Consider the following 10,436-nt stretch of genomic DNA (forward strand, 5'->3'; position numbering starts at 1 on the left):
TTTAACTTCGGTATTTAGATACTTTTAACTTCGCTTGAATTAACTTCAGTTAATATCTCCACGAGATCCGAAGAATAACAAGCGAAAAAATAGAAGTTAAAGCCTATTTTTGTAGTAGTGTATTTTGAAGGATAGAGTAGACAAGCTAGTGTGAGTGGTTAATGATCAACATTATTTAATAAGTGAATTGAAAAGTAATTTTTTTTTTTAGAATTGCTAAGGGGTACCACTAGTATCCAACACCACAAGTAGGTGGCATACCACTATTGGTGCAATCCAATATTGGGTCCCACTTATTTGAATTTAATAAGGATTATGAGGTATGGCTAACCAATCATTAGACGATACCTCATGTGATGTTGAACACCTTAAGGTGTCAAATAACAACACTCAATTTTTTTTAAATGGATGAAAATGTACACCAACTCTCAAAACTAATGGTCAAGATAAAATAAATAATTAAACAAGAAAACTAACTACCAAGATACTACAATAATGACACATTATAATTTGTGTTCAAAGAAATATACAATATTACACATTTCATTTTTATTTTCGTGAAAAAAATTATTATTATTTTAGGGTAACAATCATTATTATTATTATTTAAAATAAAAATAGTTATGTCATAAATAATTAGCATTAGTTAGACTATTATCCCACGTAAATTACATTATATCACTATTATAATCAATAAAAAAATTACAAAATTGACTTTATATTTCACCCTATTTAATATTCTCTCAACTAATTATTTATTTTTGATAGCTGTAAGATAAAATATTTAAATAATGTTTACAAAATTCTTATCATCTGTCCTATAAATAATAACAAACTCGTTCATGTCACAAAAATTAAATAATAGCACTCAAAATCTTGTGCTTTTTCTTATTAGCTCTGTAGATGCCCTTCGAAATTATTGAATGGACTTTTTAATTCTTCTCTCACTTACCCTCGCTATCCTACTTGGCGCCTCCTTATTCGTCCACGTCATAAGCCTACCCACGTGGCCCACTAAGAAGCCTACGTGGCAGACCGGTAGGGACCCTCCTTCGCCGCCATGCATTCCCGTAGTCGGCCATCTACACCTCCTAACGGACATGCCCCACCACTCCTTCGCACGACTTGCCGACCGACTCGGCCCCGTCTTCCTACTTCGACTCGGCCGAGTTCCGACCCTCGTCATCTCCTCCGCCCGACTCGCCGGACTCGTCCTCAAAACCCACGACCACGTCTTCGCCAGCCGACCCCAGCTCGTGGCCGCTCAGTACCTCTCTTTCGGCTGCTCAGACGTCACCTTCTCCCGGTACGGGCCTTACTGGCGCCAAGCCCGAAAGATATGCGTCACCGAGTTGCTCAGCCCCAAGCGAGTCAACTCTTTTGGGATCGTCCGGCTCGAGGAGATGAACCGTATGTTGAGTCACATCTCGAGTCGGTGTTTGTCGTCTGAGGTGGTGGACTTGAGCAAGGTGTTGTTTACCTTAGCGAATGATATTCTGTGCCGAGTGGCGTTTGGGAGGAGGTTTCTGGGGGAAGAAGTGGGGTCCGGCGAGGGGCAGAAGAGTCATTTGGTGAGGGTTTTGGTGGAGACGCAGGAGTTGCTAGGTGGTTTTTGCGTAGGGGACTTTTTCCCGGACTGGAAGTGGATCAACTCGGTGAGTGGGTTCAAAAGGAGGTTGGAGAAGAACTTGGAAGATCTGAGAGCGGTTTGCGATGAAATAATAGAAGAACATTCCTCAGTAGTGAAAACGGCGTCGTTGGATAGCAGAGAAGATTTCGTGGACGTGCTTCTTCGGGTGCAGCGGCGAGATGACTTGGAAGTTCCCATTACAGATGACAATCTTAAAGCTCTTGTTCTGGTAAACTAGTTACTGAGTTAAGACATGTTTGATTTTTTTATTTTTTTGTATAACTAATTGACTTGTTTGTCATAGTCATTATTTATATTTGTTAATAGTAAATCTTTATTTAACTTAAGAATTTGATAGAGCTTGTATTCAAATATCCCACATCTAAGTTTTCTTAGCAGACTATTTCCTCATAGTTATGATGCTTCTAATGATACATACAGGACATGTTTGTAGCTGGAACAGATACAACATCAGCCACTTTAGAATGGACAATGACTGAGCTAGTTAGGCACCCAAAAGTGATGAAGAAAGCACAAGAAGAAGTTCGAAAAATCGCTTCAACTGCCGGCAAAGTTGACGAGAGCCAACTTCAGCATCTTCATTACATGAGAGCTGTTGTGAAGGAGGCAATGCGATTGCACCCCCCAGTGCCTCTCCTTGTTCCTCGGGAGTCCATGGCGGACTGCACTCTAGATGGCTATGACATACCTGCAAAAACTCGGGTTCTGATAAACTCCTACGCCATAGGAAGGGACCCTAAATCATGGGAAAATCCCCTGGAGTTTAATCCTGAGAGATTTGAGGGTTGTAACATGGATGTTAAAGATACAGATTTCAAGTTTCTACCATTTGGTGGAGGAAGAAGAGGCTGCCCTGGATTTACCTTTGGCTTGGCAACAGTTGAGCTTGGACTAGCTCTGCTCTTGTGCCATTTTGATTGGAGATTGCCTGAGGGAGTTAGCACTGATGATGTAGACCTTGATGAGATTTTCGGGCTCGCCACAAGAAAGAAGACTCCTCTTATTCTCGTCCCAACTTTGAATAAGGATTTCGCATTATAGTGATGCATTTGTATTAAAATTAGTGATAAGTACTGATGCACGGTACTTTACTTTCTGCCTAATTGAGACCCTGCTTCTATAATGTCGTTTGTTACTAAGAGCTGCCATCTGTTTCTTTATTTGCTGCTGTTGTTGTTTGAGGATTTCGTGTTCTAAATAGTTTGTAATAAGGTCATGCTAAAACGTTACGTTTGGACCTTTTTATGTAATCGTTTCTATGATACTTAAGTTTGAATAAGAATTCTCGAAGTTCGGTTTAACCTTAAGGAAAAACTTCAAATAAAGACATTCCCTTCATGCAAACGATGTACTCTACTCGATTCCAGGAGTTTCAGATGTTACAAAAAAAATATACAAGTCCGGAACTTGTTAAATCTGTCTATTAACATCGGTGAAAAATAACATGAAACTTTGTAAATGAGCAAAAGATGTATGAACAAAACTGAGGATGAGACTTGTGCACGAACTTTCCGAGCAGCGTTGTATGTACTGCGGAAGATCTCTATCTCCCTGAATCAGTGGCCACTGTGAATCAAGCAATTGGGTGCTTTAACTTCAGCTGCTAACCCTGGTAGATGAACCAACAAACCATTTTAGCCCAGGGAGTTAAAATCAATATAGATCCTAAAATGTAAGAAGTGGTGGAGTGGCTTAGGTTAGAGCATTGCCAGACAAAATAAAACAAAGCCTCTAACTTCTATAACTAAAGCATCTTAGAAAAGAGAATAAAATAGCTCAGAGAATGGTACATATGTAACTACTCACTTTTGCTTTTCTTTGGTGTTTTCCTCTGACTCCTCAGTTGGGGCATTTAACGAGGACATCTTCCCAAAAGAGTCCTTTGCATCACCAAAAAAATCTTTCACTTTGTCTACTACTGTCTTGAGCTTATCTAGTGTTGGAAGCTAGGTTCAAGTGCAGATAAAAAGATGTTAAATGGGAAATACCAGAAGCTCAAGAGTTAAAGAATTATATATTTGCAACCTAACAGCTTAATTTATACCTCAATAACATCTGAGGTAGAAAGTGCAGCTTTTATATTCCCATCTTCCTGTAAGTTCAGAGCAACAGAAACTCAGCTAATCCATATTGAAATAGATCTTCGGGGACAAGACATCTCAGAAAAAATAATAATTTGTCATGGACAGTAGAGGATTTAGGATCATTACGACAATTTTGTATCCATATCTGAAGTTCTTAGCTGACCGCAACACTTTAAACTGCTTAAGTGCTGACTTCTGTATTTCCTTCTCATCCTATTTAGATAAATAACAAGCTATTAGCAACATAAACATATGAATATGAACGAAGGCTGCAAATTGCTACCTTAAAATTTTTGGTTCTGCCATTCCAATCATGTGATACACAAGTAAACCTTGATACACATATCATTACAAAAAATAGTATATGTTATTTGAAAATTAAATCATAACAATGAAATATCCGAATTCAGATTGAATCAATTATACTGGTATGACAGAGAATGTGCTGGGAAAGATAGATCATTTGGCAAAGCACTATTTCTGGCCCAAACTTAGTTTAAGGTTGCAGCTCATGATCTTCAAATACTTTCCTTATGAGTGAAATATCAGCACATGTAAGAGAAATATAGTTTTCAAAATCATAACAAGCAGAAAACTTACTCTGTAGATAACTGCAGCAAGATTTCTAGCCAATGTGTCTTTGTATATGTATTTTCCCAGAAAATTATCTTTGGCTGCAACCATGATTTTAGCAGTGGTGCCTCCTGTTACTACACTAAGCGGGTACCAAAAACCAACCTGAAAAAATATAAATCATTACATATACAGCATGATTAACCTGAGCCAATTGAAAACTACTGTTCAATATTGTGCGCAAATTGCAATTATTAGAATTTAACGCTGATAAAGCTATAAGAACCATAGCGGGTTGAAAGTTTTTAAACTTTAGAAACGCACCAAAAAATTCAGATAAAAGTTTAGAAGTTTGAGTTGAAAAACAAAAGACAGGGATAAAAGAAACGAACCTCGGCCATACGGATGAAGATAACAAAACGTGGGTTTCCATCGTCTTCAATCTTGGGCATGGGAGGAGGCCTCTGAAACTGGCGTTCTTGCATTCCCTTCTTGCCCTTGGCCTGAACCACTAGTGTTTGGTGGCGTTGCTGTTGCCTCTGTTCGGGGTGTTGCTTTAGACTCGTCCGGCTGGAGGAGCCGAGTGAGTGCCTCACCAACCCATCTTCCTGGGTCCTGAAGTTTGACAATGGGAGCCGGAGCACGGCGTTCAGGGACATTTTGGCTGACTTTTTATTGGTTTTGGTTGTTCGCCGAGTGCGTCCCCTTCTCTAGCTATATTGTCCGACACTCCGAGAGACTCTTATCCACACAGTCGGAGTGGTTGACAGCAGAACATGAAGTGAATATCCCACCATACACGTGGATTATTGCCCAGTTTTATTTATTTATTTTTATTATATACATTGTCGTTTTTACAATTATTTTAGTTTTTTCGTTTCTAAGTTTGTGTCGTTTTTATGAATATTGTCGTTTTGTAGGAGTATATCATTTTCTTATCTCCACTTATGTTTTTGTCATCTTTCTAATACAAATTACAAAAATAACGTCCCTTCACCATGACCGCGTGTACCCCACATCTATATTTGACATTGACTTGTCCTTTTTTCTCATTAATGTCGTTTTTAATGGAATATTGTCGTTTTTTATAAATATCGTCGTTTTGTCTGAGGATAGCTATTTTCTTATCTCCACTTAACCATGACCGGGTATGCCACACATCGATGTTTGACATTTCCGTTGTCGTTTTTTCTCATTAATATTGTTTTATGATTTTGTGTCGTTTTTTAATATGTTGTGGTTTTATATAAAATATGGTCGTTTTGTAGGAATATAGCCATTTTCTTATCTCCACATATGTTTTTGTGATCTTTCTAACACAAAGTATAAAATTAATGTCCCTTCACTAACATCTATGACCCACATCGAAATGTTGTCGTTTTTCCTCATTAGTGTCGTTTTATGATTTAGTGTCGTTTTTGTGAAATATTATCGTTTTATATTTCGCAGGAATATAGCCATTTCCTTATATCCACATATGTGTTTGTCATCTTTCCAATACAAATTATATAAAATCAATATCCCTATACCATCACCATGTATGCCCCCACATCGATGTTTGACATGGCCGTTGACGTTTTATGACTTAATGTCGTTTTTCTTATCCACAATTATTATAGTGTTGGTTTGTTGATTATTGTTGATCAATATCAACGAAATCCCAGCAAATTTATTGTTAGAGAGAGGGGTTATAACTTAGTAGGTAGTCATTGGCCCTTTGGATATGAAAGGGACAAAATGAAAATACTCTAGAGTAGATAAGATTCTTTACATTTTAATATTCTTATTTTGCAAGATGCATAGAATACAATATATTTCGGAGCCGAAATAATTGTCAAACTGTATAAATATGATTATAATCTATCATAAAAGAAAGAAAAATGAAAGAATAGATAGGCTGGATAGTTCATTTACAAAGGGTCCTATACATAGACAAGCACTAAGCTATACACGAAGAAGAAAAAAAAAACTAATAAAAAATAGCCAAATCGAAGGAACATGCTATATCCACAAAACTGTCCCCTCCTAACGCTTAATCTCCGCAAACATGCTTCTTCAATCCTCACTGTAAATTCCTCCCGCTCCCAATAAAATAATAATATCAATAAGAAAACTCATGGCCTCTAAGTGAAATATACTTTTTGATCCAAATAGCAATATCATCAGCACAAGCCAAGGCCTGAGGAGTGTGAAGGAGCACTTCAAGAGTGGCAAAATCATGCACAGCGTCCTTGTACTCAAGTACCGGCGCATCCACATTAGCTCTCCGCAGCTCCTCTGAATAAGCAGTGGCCCGATCACGCATCAAATCATGCTCGGCAACCACTGTGAGGGTTGGGGTCATGCGTTTCAGATCCAACTCTCTCCCGGAAACTAAGGGGTTGGCTGCAGGGTGGTCGAGATCGAACTCTTTCTCGGGTAAAAACAGCTTCCATGCCATAGAACACATAGCCTTGTCGTAGAAATAAGAATTTGAAAATTTGATCTCTGACTTTGTGGGAACATTTCCAGTGAAGAATGGGTACATTAGGACTTGTGCTACCACCTTAATGGGATTCAAAAGCTTCCCAGCCGTGACAGCTTTCCGAGCTACGTAGTCTGCTATGTTTGCACCAGAGTTCACCCCAAGTAATACACATCTGCCATAATCAATAACAAGATTGTTACACATTACACAAGCAAGAGCAAAAGTATGGCTAGAACTAGAAGCATCGCACTAAATAGAATGATACAAGTGAGGGCCATTACAAACACTTGGTTAGCTTCCAACTTTCTATTAGAAAAGGAATGAGTTTAATCTAAGCAAGCTATTAAAAATCCTGGTTCTGAATCATGTTTTACAATCCATGCTTTTTCTGTAACTAATACAAGATCAAAATCTTTCAAGAATTCAGGTTAATAGCACAAGTTTTATTTTACACTAAAACACACATCATACGTAAACAAGCAAACAAGAAACTAAGAGCAAATGTAAAAAAAAAATGGCACAGTATTTTCATAAATATGTTCAAGGGATCAGAAGCTAGAATACAATTTATACATTTATGTTTTAACAAGTCCTTATGTATTCATAGAATAAGGTTAGCTTTCAGAATTCTTATCAGATTCAGAATCTTATGTAGTAATTCGCTATTCTAAGGTTCTGAAAATCCAAATTCTAAGCCATGTTCTACAATTCTTTATGGTAGTAGTTCGACATTATGTGGATAAAAATCTCAAATTTCCAATGATTTCTTAAAAGCACAATTTTTTATTTCTATTTCCAGCACAGAGGTCATGCTTGAAAATAAATAAGCAAACTTGAAATTAAAGAGCATCAGTATAAGACTTTCACAAATGATTTTTATAGGAATAAAAAAAGAAGCCATACCTGGATGGATCACCGTGAGCAGCCAACCAAGGCTCCGCCAAAGACTCCCCAAAGCTATCAAAAATTCGACGATTAGCACGGACGTGTCTCACATTACGAAGAGAAGCCAAGTTCGCCTGTTTCCCAAGCCAATTCAAAACCTTAAGCCCATCCTCAAAAGCCGCCGGGAACCGACTCTCCGGCGCTAACCTATACCCCACAGCCACAACAATCACATCACAGAGTTTCGCCATCCGCCGACAAAACGCGTCATTCTCCGGCGACGCGTTGCTCCCACTAACAAACCCCCCACCGTGAAATTGCAACATCACAGGAAGTTTCCGGCACCGACTATCCGATGTCGACGGAGGAGAATAACCACCGTAAGCAACACCATCATCACGGCTGCTCCGACTCTTATCACCAATAGAAGAATCAGAAACCCCTAGGACGGAATCGGGGAGGAAGATTCGAAGAGAAAGAGAAGATAAGGGATCAACATGGATGTCTTTAGTAGCGACGCCGTTTTGGAATGAGGGATTAGCCTGTACAATAGAGTCCCCGGGTCTGGATGTAATTCCAAACGGGTCATATCCGGAATCGGAGCCGGAGCCAGTGGATTGAGACGATGATAACCTGTGTAGTAGTCGTTTGAGGCGGTTCTTGTAGTAGAAGCTGTAGACCTGGACGGTGAGAGTCGGCATGGTTTGATTGAGGAGGAAAACAGTTTCTAGGGTTTGAAGGTCTGGTATTTATGGATTTTGAAGTGGTGGAGAAGAAGAATGAAAAATGACTAGTTCAATTCAAATTAGGATTATGAGAATAAGAAGACGGCGTCAGGTGGGTGCGGTGGTCTCAATCAGAGTTTATATAAGGAAGCTTCGATTTAAAAAATGTTCCGGTGCTTCGCTGTCTAAGGGTTTAACTATAGACTTTCAATTTGGTGGCATGAGCGTGCTGCCACGTCAAACCATATTACGTCTGTCTTTTCTCGTTGCTGATCTGGCATTGGATCTCTCACGTGCACCACTTCGTTTATTGATGTTATCGGGTTTTATTAATTTAAACTGTTGAAAATCAACAAAAAAATCTCAATATTTGTTTTTTTTTAAATATCGTATAATTCGTTTCACTAAATTCAGCGCAGTAAATTATTATTAAAATTTATTTTTATCTAATATCTAAATTTTAAAACTAAAATTAAATTTAAACAATTTTTTTTAAAAAAGAAGTAAATTTAAAATTTAAAACAATTTTGAATTTGCAAAACTCATAAAACCTAAATAAACTTATTATAAACAAAACCTAAACAATGAACCACGTGATTAATTATTTTGAATCTTGATTAATTAGTATTGATTAATATATATTAAAATAAGAAAATGGGTTTGGACCTTTGCTTTACCTTAAGGCTTTTTTTTTTCAAAATTACATAAAATACTATTTTTTTATTAAAATATTATATTTCTACGGTCAAATATATATTTTTTAATTGTATGGTTTTAAATTTTTTTTTACAATTTTACAGTTTTTTTTTTTATGTTGTTTTCAAATTGTTTTCACGTTATTTTTTTGTTTTTACGTTGCTTTTAGTTTTTTTTTGTCGATCTTTAGTTGGTTAAGTGTGTTGTTTTCAAGTTGATTTTCATAAAAACCGTATTTTCGTAATTATGAAACTTTAAAAATCGTATTTTTTAAAATTTGAGTGCGTATTTAAAAAAAAACCGTAAGAAAATATATATTTAAGAAAAAATCTCTTTTTTTTTTTGACAAAATACGTTAAGGCTTGTTATATCACACAAAGTGAGTGTACATTTAATTATTTATATCACCGCTATGCTTTTATTTGATTTATACCACTTTTTCAGTAAACCACTATTAAATTTTATAGTAAAACTATTAAACTGGTAAACTAATCACTCAAAAATTATACTGTGTGGTTTACTACTGAACTAAAAGAAAGTGGTACAAATATGTAATTATAAATTAGGTGGCATAATTCATTTAGTGATAGTTTTGAAGTTAACCCTTCACTCCATAGTTTGTAGAGACCCAATATCAAACCGATAAGCAGGTCGATTGCGAATATAAGCCCAATAGACTGCATTGCTTGAAAATTTGGGCTGGGCTACTCGGGTTCAAAAGTATCTTCCCATACGCCTTGGAGATAAAACAAGTCCATAAAGGGCAAAAAAAAAAAAAAAAAAAAAGGAGAAAAGATTCATAAGTTTTGGGCTAAACCTTATAAAAAAAATTATAGTAAATGGCCAAAAATAATGATATCAAGAAGCTAATATCCTCATTTTTTAAATTATAAAAAAATAATCATTTTACATTGTTAATTACTTAAATTATCATTTTCTATAGTTTTATTTATTTATTTAGAAGCGTATAAATTTAATATACTGGTATTCGTAAATTAGTTTTGTTTAACTAGTTTTTATTTTAAAGTTATATTGATTTTTTAAATTTTTATGGGTTGTTGGCATATTATTTTCCAATTAATGTATATGTTTTTTGTGCTATGATATATCATTTTTTTATGATATTTAACTTCTATCTTATTATACATAATGGTAGTATATATTTTTGTATCATGATATATACATTTTAATGGTAATATATAATTTTATTAGCATAGTATATATATTTTTAGTAATAATTTTGTTATTTTTGTTGGTATATTATTTTTTAACTCAGTACATGTATTTTGTGGTATGGTATATTATTAAACAACCCATAAAAACGAAAAAAAAAATCAAAATAACTTCAAAATAAA

The 10,436-nt window shown here is 35.9% G+C and overlaps 3 protein-coding genes across 3 annotated transcripts; 1 reads left to right on the forward strand and 2 right to left on the reverse strand.

Annotated features, from left to right (window-relative positions):
• Window positions 1–846: 846 nt before the first annotated feature.
• Window positions 847–2,952, forward strand: LOC133822282 (tryptamine 5-hydroxylase-like). Its single transcript, XM_062254568.1, has 2 exons — window positions 847–1,859; window positions 2,072–2,952. The coding sequence occupies exons 1-2, from the start codon at window positions 924–926 to the stop codon at window positions 2,690–2,692; spliced, it is 1,557 nt and encodes a 518-aa protein (XP_062110552.1). The 5' UTR covers window positions 847–923; the 3' UTR covers window positions 2,693–2,952.
• Window positions 2,953–2,985: 33 nt separating this feature from the next.
• On the reverse strand, window positions 2,986–5,054 carry LOC133822284 (protein HHL1, chloroplastic). Its single transcript, XM_062254569.1, has 6 exons — window positions 4,701–5,054; window positions 4,336–4,473; window positions 3,862–3,948; window positions 3,696–3,743; window positions 3,458–3,597; window positions 2,986–3,260 (listed from the first exon to the last, which is right to left on the reverse strand). Exons 1-6 carry the CDS (start codon window positions 4,965–4,967, stop codon window positions 3,248–3,250), a joined length of 693 nt encoding a protein of 230 aa, XP_062110553.1. The 5' UTR covers window positions 4,968–5,054; the 3' UTR covers window positions 2,986–3,247.
• Window positions 5,055–6,062: 1,008 nt separating this feature from the next.
• On the reverse strand, window positions 6,063–8,501 carry LOC133822285 (probable carboxylesterase 11). The gene is made up of 2 exons (XM_062254570.1): window positions 7,679–8,501; window positions 6,063–6,947 (listed from the first exon to the last, which is right to left on the reverse strand). The coding sequence occupies exons 1-2, from the start codon at window positions 8,359–8,361 to the stop codon at window positions 6,410–6,412; spliced, it is 1,221 nt and encodes a 406-aa protein (XP_062110554.1). The 5' UTR covers window positions 8,362–8,501; the 3' UTR covers window positions 6,063–6,409.
• Between the last annotated feature and the right edge of the window lie 1,935 nt (window positions 8,502–10,436).

The sequence above is a fragment of the Humulus lupulus genome, chromosome 3 (genome assembly GCF_963169125.1).
Source record: "Humulus lupulus chromosome 3, drHumLupu1.1, whole genome shotgun sequence".
Classification (NCBI taxonomy): domain Eukaryota; kingdom Viridiplantae; phylum Streptophyta; class Magnoliopsida; order Rosales; family Cannabaceae; genus Humulus; species Humulus lupulus.